Below are 26,430 nucleotides of genomic sequence, written 5' to 3'. Positions count from 1 at the left end.
TCCTTTTACAAAAACATTGGACACTGTAACTCCCCCTAAAGAAGTCTTCAAAGAGAAAGACAAGGCTCCAGAACAACCTCCGCCTTCGCCACCTCACTCTCCTGTACTTCCCTCTGCTCCACCACAATCACCTAGATGCTTTATTCACCCACAGTTCTCTCCACAAGAAACATCATCATCATCACCTCATAGAGATAACTTAGGTGATGTTCCACAAGATGTGGATCCATGGGATCTATACGATCCAGAACCCATTCTTCCTAATGACCCTGACCTTTATCCAGCAAGGCCTTCTCCCCCTGAGGATACAACTGCAAATAATCAAGTTATTGCAAGGTTAGCAGCATATCATAATGTGCAGATTCATACAGACCTAATTGGAGAGGATTTCCTCTTCGAAACTCTAACTTACACACATAAAGTGTCTCAGTTTCTGCACATGCTACCAGGCATGCTCAGACATAACACTGACAAATTCAAAGAACCTGTTAGGGCAAGAATCATTACACCAGGGGTAGACAAGAAATATAAAGCTGCATCCTAAGATCCGACTTGTATAAAAACACAACTACCACCACACTCTGTAGTGGTAAGTGCGGCATGAAAGTGTGCTAACATGTCAGTCCACAGGGGGTGCTCCTCCTGCAGATAAGGAGAGCAAACGAACTGGATGCAGCTGGCAAAAGAGTGGCTGCTCAAACTGCAAATCATTGGAGAATTGCAAATTCTCAAGCACTCCTCGTAAGGACGAAATGAAAGTGTTATTACAATAACTTCCACTGGAACACCAAAAAAAGAGGACAGGAGATAGTTGCAGAAGAACAGGCCATCTCCAATAACTCAATCAGATGTGCAATTGATGCGGCTGACACAGCAGCACGTGGTGTGAACACTAGTGTTCTCAAAAGAAGACATGCCTGGTTGAGGTGTTCAGGATTAAATGCCTGAAATACAACCGGCAGTCTTGAACAGGCCTTTTGACAAGGAGTATTTATTTGGCCCATAGATAGATATTTTCAAATTGAAGAGGGACCCTAAAACAGCTCTAAAACCATGGGGTTCTTGTTAACTACACCTATCAGGGGTACTTTTCATCGGTCACAATTTAGGGGTGCTTTTTAAACATCAGCCACCAAACCTTTCATCTCACAAAAAAAGCAAGGCATACATTTTTGCAACACAGGTTCCTTTAGAGGATCCTATAGAGGTGCAAATAATATAGGGATAAGTAAAGCATCCCCCTCTAGAGGATCTCCCTCTAATACAAAACAGTGACTTTTTACAAATTCCCAGAGCACATACATCTCCAGTGGGAGGAAGATTGACACGTTTTTATCCCCAGTGGTCCAATATCACCACAGACCAATAGGTCCTATCAATTATTCAACATGGTTATTGTCTAGAATTCATTTCCACTCCACCAAATATTCCTCTTCTTTCTCACAAGCTCTCTCACTACCATCTCATTCTCTTAAAGAGGAGGTACAGTCCCTTCTTCTCAAAGGAGCTATAGAACAAGTTCCCCTATCCCAACAGGGGTTAGGAGTATATTCACTATACTTCCCCATACCAAAGAAAGACGGTTCCTTAAGGCCAATTCTTGATCTCAGGCCTCTCAACTTATACATACTTTCAGAGCATTTCCATATGGTCACTCTGCAAGATGTTATCCTTCCATTACAGCAACATGACGCCATTAGATCTCAAAGATGCTTATTTCCACATTCCCATACATCCGGCACACTGCAAATATTTACAATTTGTCATTGCTGGGAAACATTATCAATTCAAAGTACTACCATTCGGGGTAACAGTTGCCCCAAGGGTATTCAGAACATGCTTAGATGTAGTAGTAGCTGTATTTCTCAGAAGACAACACATCTACGTTTTCCCATACTTGGACGATTGGCTAAATGCTAGCAGCATACTCAGTACACGGTAAATCTTCTACACACTTTGGGATTTACAATAAACTATCTCAAATCCCATCTTCAAGCTTCAAAGATACAGCCTTATCTGGGAGCAATTCTGAATACTCATTCAGCATTGTCATATCCAAACCCAGTAAGGATTCAGGCTTTTCAAAACCTCCTGGGTCAATTACAGGAGAATCATACTTACACAGTAAAACTAATGATGCAATTATTGGGGATGATGGCCTTGTGCATTGCCATTGTTCCCCGTGCAAGACTACACTTGTGTCCTCTACGGCAGTGCCTGTCTTGTCAGTGGTCTCAGTCACAGGGTCATCTTCAGGATCTGGTGTTGTTGGACCGCCAGACTCACCACTCTCTGCAAAGGTGGAATACCACCGACCGTTCAAAAAGTTGACCCTTTCAGGACCCTGTGCCTCAGATCACTCTCACAACAGATGCATCACAGATGGGTTGGGGAGTTCACCTCAACAAACTTACGATACAAGGTAAATGGGATCCCATTCAACAGACTTATCACATCAACTATTTAAAGTTGCTAGCAAGCAGTATTCCTAGCGCTCAAAGCATTTCTGACACAAATGTCTCACAAAGTAGTATTAGTCCATACAAACAACATGACAACTATGTATTATCTACAAAAACAGGGAGGGCACACTCATCTCAATGTCCTTTCTAGCTCAGAAAATTTGGAAGTGGTTGATTCACAGTCACATTCAATAAATGGCAGAATATCTCACAGGACTGGACAGTCAGTTAGCAGACCTATCAAGCAGGATGCATCAACTAGTCCACTAATTGGAAATTCACTCACAAGTACTTCACCAAAACCTTTGCATCTGGGTAACACCAGAAATAGATCTCTTAGTCACCATAGAAAACTCAAAATGCCCAAACTTTGTATCCAGATACCCACACCCTTAGTCCCAGGGCAATGCTGTATGGATGAATTGGTCAGGGATATTTGCTTAATCTTTTCCACCTCTCCCACCCATTCCATTTCTGGTACGCAAATTGAAACAAACCACTCACAATGATCCATGTAGGTCCCAAATGGGCATGCCAACCTCGGTATACAACACTAATGGATCTGCCTGTGGTTCCCCATCACAAACGTCCCAACAGAACAGATCTTTGACTCAAAAGAGAGGTCAAATCAGACATCCAGACCCCAAAACACTCAATCTTGCGAAATGGCTCCTGAAGTCATATAATTTGGATATTTACAACTTCCTTCTTAATGTATGGACATTCTTAAAGAGGCACGCAGACCTACAACTAGACAGTGTTCTGCTGCAAAATGGAAATGTTTTGGACAATACTCTCAACCTAATAACAGTGATCCACTCAAAGCTGTCAGTACAAGACATTGTTAGTTACTTCCTATATTTACAAAAGGAAATTTAGCATACTCTACTATTAGGCTTCATTTAGCAGCTATAGTTGCTTACCTCCACAACAGACAACATATTTCTTTGTTCAGAATTCCTGTTATTAAGGCATTGATGGAAGGACTTAAGAGAGCTATTCCACCCAGGATTCCTCCAGCTCCACTATGGAACCTTAACATTGTCGCTGCTAGATTTATGAGTCCACCATTTGAACTCATGCAATCCTGTTCTTTGCAATGTCTTTCATGGAAAGTTGCCTTTTTGGTAGCTAAGACATGTCAGTGAAATACAAGTGTTCACTTTAGAGGAACCTTTTTTCCAAGTACTTAAAGATTAAGTAGTTCTTTGGACAAACCCTAAATTTCTACCTAAAATAGTTTTGCAATTACACATTAATCAATCAGTTGTTATGTGTTTTCCCACAGCCAGACTCAGTCGGTGAAAGAGCTCTGCATACACTAGATGTTAAAAAACTCTTATGCGTTTCATTGATAGGACAACAAGAGTTACACAATCAAAACAACTTTTTGTAGCTTTTTCAATGCCTCACAGAGGTAATCCGATTTCAAAGATTGGATTAGCTACATGGATTGTCAAGTGTATTCAAACTTCTTATCTCAAAGCTAAAAGACAAGTTTCCAACAACTCCTAAAGCACATTCTACCAGGAAAAAAGGTGCTTCTATGGCCTTTCTAGGAAACATTCCAATAGCAGATATTTGCAGAGCTGCTACTTGGTCTACCCCACACACATTTACTAAACACTATTGTCTAGATGTTTTAGCTCACCAACAGGCAAATGTTGGTCAAGTATACTTTTTCAAGTTACTCAACTCCTACAGGCTAGCCACCTCTTATTTGTATGGGACTGCTTTACAGTCTATACAAAGCATGTGTATCTACAACCACACATGACATCAAACAGAAAATGTTACTTACCCAGTAGACATCTGTTTTTGGCATGTAGTGCTGTAGAATCACATGCGCCCTCCCTCCTCCCCGGAAGCCTGTAGTTGTAGTACAAGATATTGTAAATGTATGTTCAATGGAATGTGTAGCTGCAGATACACATGCTGTGCACATCCCGCCATCTGGTGTTGGGCTCGGAGTGTTACAAGTTGTTTTTCTTCGAAGAAGTCTTTTCGAGTCACGAGACCGAGGGACTCCTCCCATTTCGACTCCATTGCGCATGGGCGTCGACTCCATCTTAGATTGTTTTTTTTCCGCCATCGTGTTCGGACGTGTTCCTTTTCGCTCCGTGTTTCGGGTCGGAAAGTTAGTTAGAATCTCGGAAAAATCGTCGGTATTGTTTGCGTTCGGTATCGGGTTAGTTACAACAGATCGACACCGAATTAAGAAGAGCTCCGGTGGCCCTTCGGGGTTTTTTCGATCCCCGTCGGGGCCTGGTCGGCCCGGCCACGTGTCTCTTCAAGGCTGATGGAACGGACCCCATTCCGCTTCTGTCCAAAATGCCATAACAAGTATCCATATACAGATCAACATCTGGTCTGTAACTTGTGTTTGTCACCAGAACACAAGGAGGATACTTGTGAGGCCTGTCGAGCGTTTCGGTCCAGGAAGACACTCAGGGACCGAAGAGCAAGAAGACTTCAAATGGCGTCGGCGCCGACAGGACAAGGGCGCTTTGAGGAGGAGGAAGAAACTTTCTCCACCCAGGATTCGGACTCCGAGGAGATCGATCCTGAGGAAACGCTGAAAACCGTGAGTAAGACGTCGAAACAAAGAACTCACAAGAAGACCGCTAAAGCCCAGGGGACGCCACCGCCAACAGGCCATGGCTTAACCCAAAAAATAGGTGACCGTTCATCGGCACCGAAAAAGGGCGAGCTGGTGTCGAAGTCATCCGACTCCGGTCGAGATACCGGCATACAGCAATCTCGAGCCCGAGATAGTGGCTCAGAGAAGATTCGGCACCGAGACAGCGGCACCGAAACAGGTCGGCACCGAGAGAGCACGACACCGAAAGTAAAGAAGGTTTCGTCAGAGCCGAAAAAAGCAGCCGAAAAGGTTTCGGTACCGAAACAGCCGGCCTCGGAACCGAAAACAAGATCCTACACTGAGGAACAAGGACTGTCCACACAAATGAAGACACATAGATTTGGACAGGAATTAGAGACAATAGAGCCAGATCACAGACAAAGACGGCTCTTTATTCAAAAAGATACAGGGAAGATCAGCACTCTTCCTCCAGTCAAAATGAAACGCAAGCTTGCCTTCCAAGACAAGGACAAACAGCCACACGCAAAGGTGGCTAAACAAGTAACACCGCCACCATCCCCACATCACTCTCCGCAACCATCACCGGTAGCCACTCCACCAATGATGCAATCCCCAACTCATACAGGAATGAGTCAGGATGACCCTGACGCATGGGACCTTTATGACGCACCAGTGTCAGATAATAGTCCGGAATGCTATCCAGCTAGACCATCGCCACCAGAGGATAGTACAGGCTACGCACAGGTGGTGTCAAGAGCAGCGGCATTTCATAATGTCAGCCTTCATTCAGAGCCCATTGAAGACGACTTTCTTTTTAATACACTGTCGTCCACACATAGCCAATATCAGAGTCTTCCTATTCTACCTGGAATGCTAAAACACTCCAAACAAGTGTTTGAGGAGCCTGTTAAAGGGAGAGCCATTACTCCAAGAGTAGATAAGTAATATAAACCGCCACCAACAGACCCAGTGTACATTACACAACAGCTAACACCAGACTCTGTTGTAGTGGGAGCAGCGCGCAAAAGAGCCAACTCTCATACTTCAGGAGATGTACCACCTCCAGATAAAGAAAGTCGAAAATTCGATGCTGCAGGCAAAAGGGTGGCGGCACAGGCAGCAAACCAGTGGCGTATTGCAAATTCGCAAGCTTTGTTAGCCAGATATGATAGGGCCCATTGGGATGAGATGCAACACTTTATTGAACATTTATCCAAGGAGTTCCAAAAAAGAGCGCAGCAAGTAGTAGAAGAAGGACAGAGTATTTCCAATAATCAGATACGATCAGCAATGGATGCTGCAGACACAGCTGCTAGAACTGTCAACACAGCAGTAACAATAAGGATACATGCATGGCTGCGTACATCAGGATTTAAACCAGAGATACAGCAAGCTGTGCTGAATATGCCATTCAACGGACAGCAGTTGTTTGGGCCGGAGTTGGACACTGCGATCGAAAAACTTAAGAAAGACACTGACACGGCCAAAGCCATGGGCGCACTCTACTCCCCACTGAGCAGAGGCACATTTCGAAAAGACACAATTTCGAGGAGGGTTTTGAGGGCAAACCACAGAAGCCACAACCTCACAAACAAAGCCCACTTACCAGAGCCAGTGTCAGCGGGGAGGTTTTCGGGGACAATATAGAGGGGGACAATTTCAAAGGAATAGAGGAAAGTTCCAAAGTCCCAAAACTCCTCCAAACAAGCAGTGACTTCAAGGTCACAAATCTCCAACACATAACACCTGTGGGGGGGAGACTAACCAAGTTTTACAAACATTGGGAGGAAATAACAACAGACACTTGGGTCTTAGCAATTATCCAGCATGGTTATTGCATAGAATTTCTCAAATTCCCTCCAAACGTCCCACCGAAAACACACAATATGTCAAAACAACATATAGATCTTCTAGGACTAGAAGTTCAGGCATTGCTACAGAAAAAAGCAATAGAATTGGTACCAAAACAACAAATAAACACAGGAGTTTACTCCCTGTACTTTCTGATACCCAAAAAAGACAAGAGTCTGAGACCCATACTAGATCTCAGAATATTAAATACCTACATCAAATCAGATCACTTTCACATGGTTACATTACAAGACGTAATCCCACTGCTCAAACAACAAGACTACATGACAACACTAAACCTAAAGGATGCATATTTCCATATACCAATACATCCTTCACACAGAAAGTACCTAAGGTTTGTATTCCAAGGGATACATTACCAATTCAAAGTGTTGCCATTCGGAATAACAACTGCACCAAGAGTTTTTACAAAATGCCTGGCAGTAGTAACTGCACATATCAGAAGGCAGCAAATACATGTGTTCCCGTACCTAGACGATTGGTTAATCAAAACCAACACGCTAAGACGGTGTTCACAACACACAAGATATGTCATAGAAATCCTCCACAAACTAGGTTTCTCAATCAACTACACAAAGTCACACCTTCTGCCTCGTCAAACACTGCAATACTTAGGAGCGACAATCAACACAGCAAAAGGGATTGCCACTCCAAGTCCACAAAGAGTTCACACATTTCACAATGTAATACAGACCATGTATCCAAAACAAAAGATACAAGTCAAACTGGTGATGAAACTACTAGGCATGATGGCTTCATGCATAGCCAATGTCCCAAACACAAGGTTGCACATGCGGCCCTTACAACAGTGCCTAGCATCACAATGGTCACAAGCACAGGGTCAGCTTCTAGATCTGGTGTTGATAGACCGCCAAACATACATCTCGCTTCAATGGTGGAACAGTATAAATTTAAACCAAGGGCGGCCTTTCCAAGACCCAGTGCCACAATACGTAATAACAACAGATGCTTCTATGATAGGGTGGGGAGCACACCTCAATCAACACAGCATCCAAGGACAATGGGACTTAGCAGACAATCTCTCTCGGGATCACCAACAGATCCACGAATGGGAGATTCACCCCCAAATACTAAACACTTACTTCCAAATTTGGGGAACACCACAAATAGATCTATTTGCGACAAAGGAAAACTCAAAATGCCAAAACTTCGCATCCAGGTACCCACAAGATCAGTCTCAGGGCAATGCGTTATGGATGAGCTGGTCAGGGATATTTGCTTACGCTTTTCCCCCTCTCCCACTCCTTCCATATCTAGTGAACAAATTGAGTCAAAACAAACTCAAACTCATACTAATAGCACCGACATGGGCAAGACAACCTTGGTACACAACACTACTAGACCTCTCAGTAGTACCTCATGTCAAACTACCAAACAGACCAGATCTGTTAACACAACACAAACAACAGATCAGACATCCAAATCCAGCATCGCTGAATCTAGCAATTTGGCTCCTGAAATCCTAGAATTCGGACACTTAGACCTCACACAAGAATGTATGGAGGTCATAAGACAAGCTAGGAAACCTACCACTAGACACTGCTATGCAAATAAGTGGAAAAGATTTGTTTATTACTGCCATAATAATCAAATTCAACCCTTACACGCATCTGCCAAAGATATAGTAGGATACTTACTACAATTGCAAAAGTCAAAGCTAGCTTTCTCTTCAATAAAGATACATCTTACCGCAATTTCAGCTTACCTGCAAATTACGCACTCAACTTCATTATTTAGGATACCAGTCATAAAAGCATTTATGGAAGGCCTAAAGAGAATTATACCACCAAGAACACCACCAGTTCCTTCATGGAACCTCAACATTGTCTTAACACGACTCATGGGTCCACCTTTTGAGCCCATGCACTCTTGTGAAATGCAATACTTAACATGGAAAGTTGCATTTTTGATTGCCATCACATCTCTAAGAAGAGTTAGTGAAATTCAAGCATTTACCATACAAGAACCATTTATTCAAATACACAAGCATAAAGTAGTTATACGGACAAATCCAAAATTTTTACCAAAAGTGATCTCACCGTTCCACTTGAATCAAACGGTAGAATTACCAGTGCTCTTCCCACAGCCAGATTCTGTAGCTGAAAGAGCACTGCATACATTAGACATCAAAAGAGCGCTAATGTACTACATTGACAGAACAAAACTAATTCGAAAAACAAAACAACTATTTATTGCTTTCCAAAAACCTCATACAGGGAATCCAATTCCTAAACAAGGCATTGCTAGATGGATAGTTAAGTGTATTCAAACCTGCTATCTTAAAGCAAAGAGAGAGCTGCCTATTACACCAAAGGCACACTCAACCAGAAAGAAAGGTGCTACCATGGCCTTTCTAGGAAATATTCCAATGAACAAAATATGTAAGGTAGCAACATGGTCTACGCCTCATACATTTACCAAACACTACTGTGTAGATGTGTTAACTGCACAACAGGCCACAGTAGGTCAAGCTGTACTACGAACATTATTTCAAACAACTTCAACTCCTACAGGCTGAACCACCGCTTTTGGGGAGATAACTGCTTACTAATCTATGCACAGCATGTGTATCTGCAGCTACACATGCCATCGAACGGAAAATGTCACTTACCCAGTGTACATCTGTTCGTGGCATTAGTCGCTGCAGATTCGCATGCGCCCACCCGCCTCCCCAGGAGCCTGTAGCCGTTTAGAAGTTGATCTTGAACATTTGTAAATTTGTAAATATATTACTTTAAACTTCATTATGTACATACGTATTCACTCCATTGCATGGGCACTATTACTAGCATACACAACTCCTACCTCACCCTCTGCGGGTAAAACAATCTAAGATGGAGTTGACGCCCATGCGAAATGGAGTCGAAATGGGAGGAGTCCCTCGGTCTTGTGACTCGAAAAGACTTCTTCGAAGAAAAACAACTTGTAACACTCCGAGCCCAACACCAGAAGGCGGGATGTGCACAGCATGTGAATCTGCAGCGACTAATGCCACGAACAGATGTACACTGGGTAAGTGACATTTTCCATATACATTGCATGGGCGACTCTTTTTTCACTATATATATATATATGTTCAATGGCATGTGTAGCTGCAGATTCACATGCTGTGCACATCCCGCTCGGAGTGTTACAAGTTGTTTTTCTTCGAAGAAGTCTTTTCGAGTCACGAGACCGATGGACTCCTCCCATTTCGGCTCCATTGCACATGGGCGTCGACTCCATCTTAGATTGTTTTCTTTCCGCCATCGGGTTCGGACGTGTTCCTCTTCGCTCCGTGTTTCGGTTTGGAAAGTTAGTTAAATCTCTGAAAAATTAGACGGTATTGTATGCGTTCGGTATCGGGTTAGTTAACGCAGATCGACACCGAATCAAGAAGAGCTCCGGTAGCCATTCGGGGCTTCTATCCCCCAGTGGGGCCTGGTCGGCCCGACCGCGTGCGTCTTCAAGGCTAATGGAACGGACCCCATTCCGCTTCTGCCCCGAATGCCATAACAATTATCCTTACACGGATCAACATATGGTCTGTAATTTGTGTTTGTCCCCCGAACACAAAGAGGATACCTGCGAGGCCTGTCGGGCGTTTCGGTAGAAGAAAACGCTACGGGACCGGAGAGCACGAAGGCTTCAAATGGCATCGGTGCCGTCAGGACACCACGACGTCGAGGAAGAGGAGACTTTCTCCATCGCTGATTCGGAATTCGGACGAGCCCGAAACGGAGCAGATGCTGAAAACTGTGAGTAAACCAGCCCCGGCCAAAACTCATGCCAAAATCATGAAGGCCCAGGGGATGCCACCGCCGGCAGGCCATGGCCTAACCCGTAAAATCGGTGACCATCCATCGGCACCGAAAAAGGGCACACACGTGTCGAAGTCATCCGACTCCGGTCGAGATCCCGGCACAGAGCATACTCGACGCCGAGAACCTGGCTCCGACCAGACTCGACACAGAGATATCAGCTCCGAGATAAGTCGGCACCGAGAGATCAGCACACCGAAACCGAAAAAAGTGGCTTCGGAGCCGAAAAAGACTGTAGAAAAAGTTTTGATACCGAAACACCCAGCTTCGGAGCCGAAAACAAGCTCCTACTCCGAAGAACAAGGCCTTTCAGAACAACTACAAGGCCATAAATTTGGACAAGAGCTAGAAGCAGCAGAGCCTGATTATACACAAAGAAGGCTCCATATTCAAAAGGAAACAGGAAAAATAAGAACTCTCCCCCCTATAACAATGAAAATGAAACTTGCTTTCCAAGACAAAGAAAAACAACCACAAGCAAAAGTTGCAAAAGCAGTAACTCCACCTCACTCTTCGCACAACCATCACCACACCACTCACCTCAACTGTCACCAATTGCAACCCCCCCTATGATGCAATCACCAACGCACACAGGGATCAGCCAGGATGACCCAGATGCATGGGATCTATATGATGCGCCAGTATCAGATAATAGTCCAGACTGCTACCCAGCAAGACCATCACCACCTGAAGAAAGTACTGCCTACACACAAGTGGTGTCCAGGGCAGTGGCTTTTCACAATGTGGCACTACACGCAGAACCCATTGAGGATGACTTTTTATTTAACACTTTGTCGTCGACACACAGTCAGTACCAAAGTCTCCCAATGTTACCAGGGATTTTGAAACACATGCAACAAGTATTTCAAGAACCCGTCAAAGGCAGAGCCATCACACCTAGGGTGGAGAAAAAGTACAAGCCTCCCCCTACAGACCCTGTGTACATCACACAACAACTGACACCTGACTCAGTAGTAGTAGGCGCAGCACGTAAAAGGGCAAATTCACACACCTCTGGAGATGCACCACCACCCGACAAAGAAAGTCGAAAGTTTGATGCGGCGGGGAAAAGAGTTGCAGCACAGGCTGCCAATCAATGGCGCATTGCGAATTCCCAGGCTTTATTGTCAAGATATGACAGAGCTCATTGAGATGAAATGCAGCACTTTATAGAACATCTGCCCAAGGAGTTCCAAAAGCGTGCACAACAAGTGGTGGAAGAGGGCCAAAGTATCTCGAACAACCAGATACGATCGGCAATGGATGCAGCGGACACAGCCGCAAGAACTGTGAATACAGTGGTCACTATTCGGAGACACGCATGGCTACGCACCTCCGGGTTTAAGCCTGAGATCCAACAGGCTGTGCTTAATATGCCTTTTAATGGACAGCAGTTGTTTGGGCCGGAGGTGGACACAGCTAAAGAGAAGCTAAAAAAGGACACTGATACGGCCAAGACCATGGGCGTGCTCTACTCCCCACAGAGCAGAGGCACATTTAGGAAGACACAATTTAGAGGGGGGTTTCGGGCACACAGCACAGAACCCTCAACCTCACAAACCAGACCCACATACCAGGGCCAGTATCAGTGACTTAAGTGTCATGAATCCCCAACACATAACACCGGTGGGTGGGAAGACTCACAGATTTTCACCAAAACTGGGAGGAAATAACAACAGACTTGTGGGTACTAGCCATTATCCAACATGGTTATTGCATAGAATTCCTACAATTACCACCAAATGTGCCTCCAAGAACACACAACATGTCCAAACAACACTTGGATCTATTACAACTAGAAGTCCAAGCGTTGTTACAAAAAGACGCAATAGAACTAGTACCCAACCATCAGAAAGGAACAGGTGTTTATTCCCTGTATTTTCTAATACCCAAAAAGGACATAACTCTGAGATCCATCTTAGATCTCAGAACACTAAGGGGGTCATTCCTACCCTGGCGGTCCGAGACCGCCAGGGTAGGGGACGGAGGAAGCACCGCCAACAGGCTGGCGGTGCTTCTGGGGCTATTCTGACTGCGGCGGTAAAGCCGCGGTCAGAAAAGGGAAGCCGGTGGTTTCCCGCCGGTTTCCCGCTGCCCCTGTGAATCCTCCACGGCGGTGCTGCAAGCAGCGCCACCATGGGGATTCTGACCCCCTTCCTGCCAGCCTGGTTCTGGCGGTTTTCACCGCCAGAACCAGGCTGGCGGGAACGGGTGTCGTGGGGCACCTGGGGGCCCCTGCAGTGCCCATGCCACTGGCATGGGCACTGCAGGGGCCCCCTAACAGGGCCCCACATTGATTTTCAGTGTCTGCTTGGCAGACACTAAAAATTGCGACGGGTGCAACTGCACCCGTCGCACACCAGCAACTCCGCCGGCTCCATTCGGAGCCGGCTTCCTCGTTGCTGGTGCTTTCCCGCTGGGCGGGCGGGCGGCCTTTTGGCGGTCGCCCGCCAGCCCAGCGGGAAAGTCAGAATGACCGCCACGGTCTTTTGACTGCGGTACGGTCTTCTGGCGGTTCCCACTTGGCGGGCGGCGAGCGCCGCCCACCAAAGTAGGAATGAGGGCCTAAATCTTTACATCAAATCAGATCACTTTCACATGGTAACACTTCAAGACGTAATCCCATTGCACAAACAACAAGACTACATGTCAACATTAGACCTCAAGGATGCTTACTTCCATATACCTATACATCCTTCCCACAGGAAATACTTAAGGTTTGTAATCCAAGGGGTACATTACCAATTCAAAGTGTTACCATTCGGGATAACAACAGCACCAAGGGTATTTACAAAATGCCTTGCAGCAGTAGCTGCACATATCAGAAGACAGCACATACACGTATTCCCGTATCTAGACGATTGGTTAATCAAAACCAGCACTCAGAAACAGTGTCTTCAACACACAAAATACGTCATAGAAACCCTTCACAAACTAGGGTTCTCACTAAACTACCAAAAATCACACTTACAGCCGTGTCAAATACAACAATACTTAGGAGCAACAATCAACACAAAAAAGTGATTGCTACTCCAAGTCCACAAAGGGTACAAGCATTCCAAAACGTAATAGAAAGCATGCACCCAAACCAAAAGTATCAGGTAAAATTAGTGATGAAACTACTAGGCATGATGTCCTCATGCATAGCCATTGTCCCAAACGTGAGATTACACATGCGTCCCTTACAACAGTGCCTAGCAACACAATGGACACAAGCACAGGGTCAACTTCAAGATCTAGTGTTGATAGACCGCCAAATACACACCTCGCTTCAATGGTGGAATCCTGTAAATTTAAATCAAGGGCGGCCTTTCCAAGACCCAGTGCCTCAATACGTAATCACAACAGATACTTCCATGGTAGGGTGGGAAGCACACCTCAACCAACACAGCATCCTGGGACAATGGGACACTCAGCAGAAACAACTTCATATAAATCAGCTAGAACTACTAGCAGTGTTTCTAGCGTTGAAAGCATTTCAACCACTAATAGCTCACAAACACATTCTTGTCAAAACAGACAACATAACAACAATGTATTACTTAAACAAACAGGGAGGGACACACTCATCACAACTGTGTCTCTTAGCACAGAAGATTTGGCATTGGGCGATTCACAATCACATTCGCCTAATAGCGCAATACATCCCAGGAATTCAAAACCAGTTGGCAGACAATCTCAGTCGAGATCACCAACAAACCCACGAATGGGAAATTCATCCCCAGATACTACAGACCTACTTCCAAAACTGGGGAACACCGTAAATAGACCTATTTGCAACAAAAGAAAACAGAAAATACCAAAACTTTGCATCCAGGTACCCACACCCTCACTCGAAGGGCAATGCGTTATGGTTGAGTTGGTCAGGGATATTTGCTTATGCTTTTCCCCCTCTCCCACTCTTTCCGTATTTAGTAAACAAATTGTGTCAAAACAAACTCAAGCTAATACTAATAGCACCAACTTGGGCACAACAGCCTTGGTACACAACACTACTAGACCTGTCAGTAATGCCTCATATCAAACTACCAAACAAACCAGACCTGTTAACTCAACACAAACAACAGATCAGACACCCTAATCCAGCATCGCTCAATCTAGCAATCTGGCTCCTGAAGTCTTAGAATTCGGACATCTAGACCTTTCACAAGAATGTATGGAGGTCATCAAACAGGGTAGAAAACCTACTACAAGACACTGCTACGCAAATAAATGGAAACGATTTGTTTATTACTGTCATAATAATCAAATTCAACCATTAGACGCGTCCGCGAAAAACATTGTAAGCTACTTACTACACTTACAAAAGTCTAAGTTAGCTTTTTCATCCATTAAAATACATCTCACAGCAATTTCTGCCTATCTGCAAATTACACATTCAACTTCACTATTTAGAATCCCAGTCATAAAAGCATTTATGGAGGGGCTAAAAAGGATCATTCCACCAAGAACACCGCCAGTTCCTTCGTGGAACCTCAATATTGTATTAACACGACTCATGGGTCCGCCATTCGAACCCATGCACTCGTGTGAAATGCAATACTTAACCTGGAAAGTAGCCTTCCTAATAGCTATCACATCTCTCAGAAGAGTAAGTGAAATACAAGCTTTTACCATACAGGAACCCTTTATACAAATACAGAAGCATAAAGTGGTTTTACGCACAAATCCAAACTTTTTGCCAAAAGTTATATCACCATTCCACTTAAATCAAACAGTGGAACTCCCAGTGTTTTTTCCAGAACCAGACTCTGTAGCTGAAAGAGCATTACATACACTAGACATAAAAAGAGCACTAATGTATTACATTGATAGAAGCAAACAATTTCGCAAAACAAAACAATTGTTTGTAGCTTTCCAAAAACCTCATGCAGGAAATCCTATATCCAAACAAGGCATTGCTAGATGGATAGTTAAGTGTATTCAAACCTGTTATGTTAAAGCAAAAAGAAAACTGCCTATTACACCAAAGCCACACTCCATTAGAAAGAAAGGCGCCACCATGGCCTTTCTAGGGAATATACCAATGACAGAAATCTGTAAGGCAGCCACATGGTCTACGCCTCATACATTCACTAAACATTACTGTGTGGATGTGTTAACAACAAGCCACAGTAGGACAAGCAGTACTAGGAACATTATTTCAAACAACTTCAACTCCTACAGGCTAAACCACCACTTATGGGGAGATAACTGCTTACTAGTCTATGCACAGCATGTGTATCTGCAGCTACACATGCCATCGAACGGAAAATGTCACTTACCCAGTGTACATCTGTTCGTGGCATGAGACGTTGCAGATTCACATGCTCCCTCCCACCTCCCCGGGAGCCTGTAGCAGTTATAAGTTGATAAGAATAAACTTGTACATTTGTAAATTTGTAAATATATCACTTTTAATCACACTATGTACATACATACTTACTCCATTGCATGGGCACTATTACTATATACACAACTCCTACCTCACCCTCTGCGGAGAAAACAATCTAAGATGGAGTCGACGCCCATGCGCAATGGAGCCGAAATGGGAGGAGTCCCTCGATCTCGTGACTCGAAAAGACTTCTTCGAAGAAAAACAACTTGTAACACTCCGAGCCCAACACTAGATGGCGGGATATGCACGGCATGTGAATCTGCAGCGTCTCATGCCACGAACAGATGTACACTGGGTAAGTGACATTTTCCGTATATATATATATATATACATATATAAATATATATATATATATATATATACACACATACACTCTTTACCTCACCCGCCTGCAAAAAAAACAATCTAACAAAGGAATTGATGTGCATGCACTCTGTCACTGAGAGGAAGAGTCACTCGATGAACTTGTAACTCTCTGAGCCCAACACTAGATGGCGGACGTATGCAAAGCATCTAAATCTACAGCACAACATGCCACAAACAGATGACTACTGGGTAAGTAACATTTTCCTTTAGAAAGTTGTCATTTCTCTGCATAAGCCAAATGGGCCTTTCTGTCAGTGCCCAGTGTCACCTGGCAGCCGAATGTCTCCCCTGTGGTGAAATGTGGATTGCTTCCAGACAATTGTCAAAAGGCTTGGGTATGGAGAGGTGTTTTCTTCTGTGAGCACGATGGCCTGAGCTTCTAAATGTGCCTACGCTGTCAATGTCAGATGTAGCTCACATCCAGGCCTACCTCCCTTTGTCTTCCCAGTCAGGTTGGCTCCAAACCCACTGAAAGAGGGGAGCTGCCCCAGAATTGAGATGGAGTGAAAAAAGAGTTTGGCCATTATCATAGTCACATCTCTGGCTGGGCACAGGGAGCCCTGAACAGGGGGAGAAGGGTTCTTCCATGTTTAATTTTGGTAGAGAGGGATACTGTGGGATAGTTTACAGTAAAATAACCAGAAAGTACTGCAAACATGGCTACAATCGCCCCTGGGAACTTTTACCTCTTTGGTTAGGAAGTGGTCAGGTTTTTCCCTCAACCACAGGCTGGCACTGGACATAAAAGTGGAATCCACATACCTCTCTGCAGAACACTTGTATGAAGATCAGAAGGACTGTCCTGCTATCTGAATCATCCCGAAGGAAAACTGGACCTGCTTGCCTTGAACCCATGACCTCATTAGTGATTCAGTTGGCTGACCTCCTGTTTGTGCTACTGGGAAACAACAAGCTACCATGGGCCTTTTCCTGCAACTGCCCAGTTGACCAGTTCCAACTGATCGTGCCCTGGACCCTGCCCTTGAAGTGAGTCCTAACCCTATAGGGGTGCCTCCAAGATCCCGGAACCTTAGATTGTGTTAGAGTATCTTGGTCCTGACCAAACTGCAAAGCTGGATTTTGGAAACTGTTATCCAACTTTTCTTCCAGAGAACTGGCAGGAACAGAAGCTGTTGACATTGAATATTCAGTTGGATTCAACTTGCTGGTTTGCCCCACTGAAGGGGCTCTGACTTCTAGAAAAGTTTCTAAATCCGAACTTCGAGGGCTTCATCTGGACTGACACAGAACAGCAATCTATCGATGTTGAGTCTTTCTTGGGCGCAGACTTCACTTGTCCAGAGGATTCCTGCCTTCACTGATTGCTGCCCCAGGACCCTGATGTTCAGCAACCCAGGGTCATCGAGCCCTGCTTTGGATCCAGCCTGCAGCTTGCCACACCGACACCTCATTGAGAACCACTTTTCCTTTAGAAATTTTTCTAAGTCAGGAGTTAAACATTCCACTGGGATGAACCTAGTCCCTGTACCCAAACTGCGCTCCATCGTGGTCAGCCTCAACATTTGACTTTGACCTGATCTAGCATGACCAAATGACTGCGGTTGGCACTTTTTCCTCGTTGGGACTATTTTCTTAAGCATTCATATGTCTGGTTGCACTTATTGGACTTTTGTTGTTTTGGTGTCATTTGGTTTATTGTAATATTCTCCATTTTCCTAATTTGGTTTCAGGATTTTCTTGTGTTGTGTTTTCACTTTATTACTTTTTGAGTTCTGCATAAATACTTTACACATTGCCTCATTTAAGCCTCACTGCTTCCTGCCAAGCTACAGGAGATATAAGCAGAGTATTATTTAGTGACTTTTGTGGTTCATCCTGACAAGGATTGTGATTAATATTTGAGGTGGGGCCTCACCGCCCTCATTTCATACTCCAATTTCTTACTGAGAAGTATAATTTAAATGCTGGCCATTGGTGGGGAATGCATGAATTGATAATTAATGTGGGAGAAATTTATTTTTTTCTTAGTTTTCTTAGCATGCGTGCAGTTTTTCGATGTTATAGTTTGGGAACACTAGGGAAGTGTTAGGGGACTGACATCATTGCAGGGAGAAAATAACAGACTCTGAAAGGAAGGATGATTCGGATTACATTGCAAACTGTACAGATAGATACCCTCACAATGGCCATACGTACTCCTGCTGAAACTTGCCATTTTTCTCCAAAAATGCTTGAACTCGCCACCAAACCCCCAGCCTCTTATATTTCACTTTATTTTCAACTGCTCATCGCCTTTTCACTAGGCTGCTTCACTTCTTTGTTACGGATTCAGTGATTCCCAAGATGTAATACAGCATTATCATACCTTGCCACCATCTCATTAACAATTGATTCTTCAACAGGATCACATACCAATAGATAAAGCAGACTAAAACTTTTTTGGGGACTATTTAGCTGAGAATAACTAGCGAGATGTGGCGGACAATGTCTCATTGGACACGATGATGCAGTGATAAGAGCGAACTGGATCTTGCCCTCAGCTAGATTAAATTAAGAGGGGGGAGGGGTGATGGAACCTTTGGAAGCCCAGGTGAGGGAACTGAAAGGCAGATAGAGGACGGGTTACACAAATATGTAGTGTAAATTAATAGCAGACTCATCATAGATTAGAGCGTTGGATATGGACAAAGCAGACTACACTTTGCTGACTGTAATGTTTTGCCACCTGTTGTGGTGATATAAATTCTTCTTCGCTGGCCTTTGGATGCAAGTGTGGGGAACTACTTTAAATTTCAGAAATATGTTTCTATGTTTTTATTTACATATTAATGCAACCAGTGTTTGAATTAATTTAGTCTCAATCAGTTCAGCCTATGTATGCATCACTATACAAATGTATTAATCGTACAGTGGTTTTTTGATGATGTTTTTTTTCTTTCAACCATAGAAAGAAAAACCGTGCCTTCATTTTCGCACCAATCTGTGCCTTCAGGATCCTTTTCAGTAATCTCTAATGACAGCCGCACGACTACTTCAAGAAGTCCCCCGCCCAGCCCTGTCAAGTCAGCGGCGGAAGTCAGACTCTTCCAGCAGCTGCAACCGTCCACACAGCTCAGACCTCAGTCTCAGCCTCAACTGCTGAGGAAGACTGAACCTCAGCTCCACTCACCAACCAAACTGCAGCTAAAAGTTGTAAGTGCTTTCAAATAATTTATGTAGTCATTTTGAATGACTATGCAGTAGAAGTTAGTGGAAATGCAAATAATGCTGAAAACATCATCTTATTCAGTAACAAACAACAAGTTGGTGATCGAATTTGCTGCTCTTAAACCAGAAGTAATTGTAAATATCGTTGAAGAAATTCAGCAGAGTGTATTTATCAAATGTGTTGTTTAAATCGCCTTAATTGTGTATCCGTTTGAGTGATTTGGGAAGGAAGGCTGTGTTTAGCATGCTATCAACATGGTGTGTTTTCATCATTCTCATTTAATAATGTAGTGTTCTTCTGAAAACAAATGTGTGTTGATTTCAAAGTGGGTGTGTGGCTTTCAGAAACAGTAAGTTACAAATAAAGTATGGTGTACCAATTGCAAGCCATTAAAAACACACAGTGTATAAGACAGCCAATTGCAGAACAAAATTCACATTCACCTTGCACAAAAATCTGGTATGTGCCAATTCTCAAATGATTCGAAAGAACCAGCAAGCAGGTGTACTGCATACTAAGAGTGTCCTACCAGTAGTTCTAAAATGCAGTAGTCGAGGAATCAATCTGATAGAGACTTCTAGCTGCGCATTTATTACCTTAAAATTATCCCAGGCGTCAGACTGAATCCCAAAGATTTTTCATGAGCAGTACCCCTGCGTACCGGTAAGTGGTGTCGATCAGCTCCGCGTGGGTCGTCAGCATTGTCGGAGCCGGAGTGATGTCCGCGGCACCTATACAGGCAGCACACAGGCACTCTGATATCAGTTCTTTTATTTCTGCACCAGCGACTGCAGATTCGGGAAGAGCTGCCCCTTCAGTCACTTTTTGACAAAGCTTTTTCAATGTTTTGTTGAGGCCTTTTTGAGGTTTTCCTCCTGGTATGGCAGAATGTCATCAAAACAGGCCGATTTTGAGCCCTGCGGCACCTGTCACTGGCCGATGTCAGTTATGGACCCTCACCTTGTTTGTCCGTGGTGCTTTGAACGCAACTTCGACCTAAAGTTTTGCTACAACTCTTGCATGTTGAATCCAAAGGCTTTGAGGGAGCGCTCCTTCAAGCTAATGGCCTCCCGTCTTGCGACTTCAAGCCGGACGAGGTCCCAGTCGAGAGGAAGGTCCCGGGATAGGTTGAAGAGTCTGAGGTCATCATCCCATTTGAAATCTTTGGGACACACAGGTAATTCTAGGCACAAGAAGAAAAAGAAGTCAAAGCATGCTTTGACTTCTCTGCATCCGTTGGCTGGCGAGACATGGGAGCGTCCACATTCTAGGCCTTGCTCCATGGTTGCGCCTGGGCTGAGCCCAGCATAAAGAATTTTATGACACCATGTGTCTCATATTAGGCGAGCCGACCTCTCCGATGTGCCTTTGGGCCAAGTGGGGTCTGCAGGGGCCCCAGTTGGCTCAACGCCGCCAGCTCTGGTCCTGCCACAAGTTGACCCCCAGGGATCCAGTACTGGATCCAGACCAGTGCCAGTAGTGCTACCTCAACCTTCCCCGGTCCTGATGCTGAGGCTTCCGGCTCTGCCGGCGTCATGCTCATTTTGATCCCTGATTCTGATACGGATCGGCTGGGGCATCACTCACCGCTGTATCCGGCGCCATCAGGAGCATTGCCTCCCAGGCTGGATCCTGAGCTCTATTCCTATGGCCGTGGACTCGAGGTGGAATGCGAGGGGTCAATGGGCCCTGAGGAAATCCAGTCTAATCAACAAGAGGTGGACTGGTGTGAAAAACTGGGTGAAGCTAATGGTGTGGATAGTTCCCCAAATGCTGGCATGGTTTCTCCCCCTAACATGGTTACGAAGAAGGGAACAACTTTTGCAATGATGTTGTGGAAGGCAGTGGAGGTCCTCAACCTCCAGTTGCCTTCAGTGATGGTCAGGACCAGTGCCTTGACAGAGGTGCTTCAGCTGGGTCCTCTTCCCATATGAACCACGTCTCTCTTTTAATGCGGCTGTCACAAATGTCCTTTTGGTTACTCAGTCCAAACCCAACACAGGGGCTCCTATGAATAGGACAGTTACCCGTTGCCACCACCTTGCCCCAGGGAAACCAAATTTCCTGACACAACACCCCACCCTTGAGAGTTTGGTGGTCCAAGGCTTCCACCTCTCATGTCAGCCTTGGTGTGTTTCCTACTGTTTCACTGGATAGAGAATCCAAGAGGCTGTAGACACATCCTTGCATTGTGGTCTGTGAAAACGGCATGCCTTTTGGGCTACTACTCCTATGCTCTGTGGTATCTGGTTGTGAAGTGCTCCCTACAGACCCAGAGGAGGCCCGGCCTATACTCTCTCAAGCTGTAGCAAATGGGAGAGATGCAGCAAAGTTCCCTGTGGACTCAACATGAATGACTCACTGGGCAGAGTTGTTTCATCAACGGTGGCCTTTAGGCACCACACATAAATTTGTAGTACTGGCTTTTTGGGAGGATTTTTTTAATGAACATGTACTTTGATGGTTCTTGTCTTTTTGGAGTCAAAGCGGGCTCGGCTCTAGAATGTTTTAAAGACAGTCAGGTAGAGGCCCGATCCTTGGGCTTATCTTCTGCCCTGTGCCACCCAATGTCCGCTTTTTGTCCCTTTCATGGCTACGGCAAGGTCTACAAGCCATGCCAGTATCCACCCATCCACTGTGCAGTGCATGCTATGCTCCACAGCCTCTGTGTGGCCAAGGGCATGGTATCCAAAGACCTTGAGGATCAGGCATCCAGAGGTTTGCAATCCAGCCCTCCCCCCGCAGCCTCCAAACCCCCCTGATCTGCTCTTAAACCATCTTGGGCGTCCAGTTGGCAACTGGATTCACCATCACCTGCTCCACTGGCAGTCCATAACATCGGACAGGTGAGTTTCACAGATAGCTGGAAGGGGCTACTCCCTCCCCTTCATGACTGCCCCTCCCCTCTTGCCACCATCTGAAGACAGGCTGACCGAGGATCATCTTTCTCTTCTCCACAAAGGAAGTTGCAGGTCTCTTGGTCAACGGACAGTGCACCCTATTTTACAAAAGGCGCTGCCCCAAGGGCAGGCGCTAATTCCCATCTGTCCATTGGGAAAGCACACTATTGAAAGGTAGAACTGCTCTTGGATGCCGCTGCTCTGCCTTTGACAGTGCAGGTGGCACACAGCCTGATTTACAGTGGAGACAGTGATCCTCCTACAGGCAGGTGCATTGACTAACTTAACCCGCCTGCAGGTTGATGTCTGGGAGTTTTATGGACCCTATTCTCCCTCCTGCAGGCGTTGCACTTGCAGGATACACTTACTGTGCGCCACCTGTTTGTGGCATACAGTCATTGTGGTCTCTGTCTCAGTGCCCGTGTCCATAATACAGTGTGGGAGCAAAGACAAAGTGTTTCCTTCATTTGCATAGGGCCATGCCCCCATGCTAATATGCAAATAAAGAAATGCCCCTTAAGGATTCCACTGCTGATACATGTGTGATAGGGCTATTTGCATTACAAAAGGTGCTGCACAAGTGTCTTCCTTCTCTTCCATAATATAAAAGTGCCTCTAGGGTGCAGAATGTGGGTACACAGGCCCATTAGCACCCAGAGCATTTTATGTAAAACAGCTCCATGTTTGCTGAACAGAGGATACACAAAGCCATCATCCTCCAGGATATTCAGGCTATGATATCAATGTTTCAGCCTTCACCTGGGTTTCAGTAAGGCAGCCTGTGAGGCTTATGCTCTTCTGCATCCTGCTAGTAACAAATGCACGTTGGCTTATGCAGGCTCTGCAGTGGGACCTGAATTTCCAGTGGGCATAGCATTGGGTATCTCTCTGACAATGTCTAGATCTCAAAGGGAACTGTGGAATATATGCATTGGTGGCTAACAAACCACGATTGGGTCAGCGACAGATTTCTTTCCCTTCCCGAATCCCAGATCTGACACTTGCGACAGATGCATCACTCCTGGGATGGGGCGACCATCTGGGAGACTAGTAGATCAGAGGACTCCGTCTGAATCCAGACTCCACATCAACGCAGCAGCCAGATTCATCCTAGACATCACCTGCCGTATCCACTTCTCCACTCTCTGTAGAGACCTGCACTGGCTCCCCATCAACAAACACATTACCTTGAAGCTCCTGACACAGGCCTATAAGACCCTGCACAATATCAGACCGGCCTACCTCAACCATCGCCTATCTTTCTACACCCCCGCCAGACAATTCAGATCATGCTGAGCAGACAAAGATCAACTCCAGATGTGTCATGCTCTGCATTAAAATCTGCTACGCACTGGCCAAGAAGCAACCCCCTGAGGGCATGCACACTCATTCCACCACAGCTAAAGCTGCAACCACTGTGTTAGCACACAGAGTTGCAGTCCTGGGTATCTGCCAGGCAGCAGGGCCTCCCTGAACATGTTTACCAAACATTAGTGCCTGGACAGTCAGGTACGGCATGACGGGCATTTTGCCAGTTCGGTCATGCAGGCCTTCCTCATCTGAAATTGGTCCTCAGAGCCACCTCCGGGATGGTATTACTTGGGCATGTATTCTAAGTTAAGGAATCTGCAGCTAAAAGTCTTTACTGGATGAACAACTTACTTACCTTTGGTAACGCCTTATCTGGTAGAGACTATATATAGCTGCAGATTTCTTACCAGCCCACCCATCGTCCCCACTTTGCGAATGGATTTCTAGGGACAGGGCTATATTACTTTCAGGGCCCTAGTTTTCTACAGCAGTGGTCAGTGTTCTTCCTGTCTCCGGTCTTCTGGTGTGAAAATTATGAAAAGAAACTGACATCAGTGCGCCTTGGTGGAACCTATACAGGTGCCGCAGATGTCACTTCTAGTGCTGACAACACACGCAGAGACAAAGTACGACACCTACTGGCGTGCAAGGGCACCATTCATGAACAATCTTCCGGATCCAGTCTGACGCCTTGGATAATTCTAAAGTAAGGAATCTGCAACTAGATATAAGGGATCATTACAACCCTGGCGGACGGTGTTAAAGCGGCGGTAAGACCGCCAACAGGCTGGTGGTCTTTTTTTTTAGTATTATGACCATGGCGGTTACCGCCATGGTCATCCGCCGCTTCTCCGTTCCGGCTGCCAGGGCGGAGACGACCGCTGAGCTGGAGACCTGGGTCTCCAGCCCTGCGGCCGTCACAATGCCGCCGCCGGTATTTTGACCCGGCTTACCGCCGTGGATTTCCAGCGGTAGGAACCGCCATGAAATCCATGGCGGTAAGCACTATCAGTGCCAGGGAATTCCTTCCCTGGCACTGATAGGGGTCTCCCCCACCCCGACTCACTCCCCTACACCCCCCACCATCCCTGCCACCCCCCAAAGGTGGCAGGGCCCCCCTCCTCACCCCGACCCCGACATTACCTTACACATACACACCCGACACGCACGCAGGCACCACCAACACACATACACGCACACACCCCGACATACATGCCAACATCCACACACACAGACACATACACCACATTCACAAATTCACACACACATCCATACAGACATACCTACAGACATACATGCACTCATTCCCAAAACACGCAATACCCGGCAAGCATACACGCACTCACACACCCCCCTACATACACAGACGCACACCCCCATGCACCTACACAACACACACACCCCCCCCTAACGGACAATCGACTTACCTGTTCCGTCGATCCACCGGGAGGGGACAGGTGCCATGGGGGCAGCTCCGCCGACACCACACTGCCAACAGAACACCGCCGCGCAGAATCACAGGACGTGATTAGCTGGGCGGTGTTCTGTTGGCGTGGCGGTGGAGGTGGAGCAACCTCCACTTCCCCGCCACCCGCAAGTATGGCTGTTGGCGGCTCTCCGTCGGAAAAACGACAGAGGGCAGTCAACGGTCATAATACGCCAAGCGGCAAACCGCCACTACTGGCGGTCTTCCGCACGGCGGTCCCTCGGCGGTCTTGTTGAAAGACCGCCGAGGTTGTAATGACCCCCATAGTCTCTACCAAATCAATCAATCAATCAATCAAGAATTTATAAAGCGCGCTATGTACCCGACAGGGTTTCGAGGCGCTGGGGGGGGTGCTGCTAGAGTTCGAAGAGCCATGTCTTGAGGAGTCTCCTGAAGGTGAGGAGGTCCTGGGTCTGGCGTAGTGAGATGGGGAGAGAGTTCCAGGTATTGGCGGCGAGGAAGGAGAAGGATCTGCCGCCAGAGGTCTTGCGCTGGATTCGGGGGACGATGGCGAGGGCGAGGTTGGCCGAGCGGAGTTGACGTGTGGGGACGTAGAAGTTGAGTCTGGTGTTCAGGTAGGTGGGTCCGGTGTTGTGGAGTGCCTTGTGTGCGTGGATGAGGAGTTTGAAGGTGATCCTTTTTTCCACAGGGAGCCAGTGGAGGTCCTTCAGGTGGGGTGAGATGTGACATCGGCGGGGTATGTCGAGGATCAGGCGGGCGGATGCGTTCTGGATGCGTTGGAGTCGTTTGATGTCTTTCGTTGGGATGCCTGTGTAGAGTGCGTTGCCGTAGTCAAGTCTGCTACTGACGAGGGCTTGAGTCACCGTCTTCCTGGTTCCTGTTGGAATCCACTTGAAGATCCTGCGGAGCATGCAGAGGGTGTTGAAACAAGAAGAGGAGACGGCGTTGATCTGTTTGGACATGGTGAGGGCAGAGTCGAGGATGACGCCGAGGTTTTGTGCGTGGCTGGCTGGGGTGGGTGGGGGTCCGAGGGCGGTGGGCCACCAGGAGTCGTTCCAGGCCGAGGGGGTGCGTCCGAGGATGAGGACTTCCGTCTTGTCGGA

The 26,430-nt window shown here is 46.0% G+C and overlaps 1 protein-coding gene across 6 annotated transcripts in view; it reads left to right on the top strand.

The window, feature by feature from the left end:
• Positions 1-26,430, top strand: part of PLEKHA7 (pleckstrin homology domain containing A7) — a 1,012,616-nt gene that overhangs the window by 930,824 nt on the left and 55,362 nt on the right. For all 6 annotated transcript variants that reach the window (XM_069223724.1, XM_069223723.1, XM_069223725.1 and 3 more), the window contains one exon: positions 19,409-19,653. In XM_069223724.1, the coding sequence (XP_069079825.1) occupies positions 19,409-19,653 (245 nt within the window). The remainder of the gene's footprint in view (positions 1-19,408; positions 19,654-26,430) is intronic.

This window comes from Pleurodeles waltl, chromosome 3_1 (genome assembly GCF_031143425.1).
Source record: "Pleurodeles waltl isolate 20211129_DDA chromosome 3_1, aPleWal1.hap1.20221129, whole genome shotgun sequence".
Classification (NCBI taxonomy): domain Eukaryota; kingdom Metazoa; phylum Chordata; class Amphibia; order Caudata; family Salamandridae; genus Pleurodeles; species Pleurodeles waltl.
Note: the sequence above shows the minus strand (reverse complement) of the source record. Positions and strands in the feature narration are given on the sequence as shown.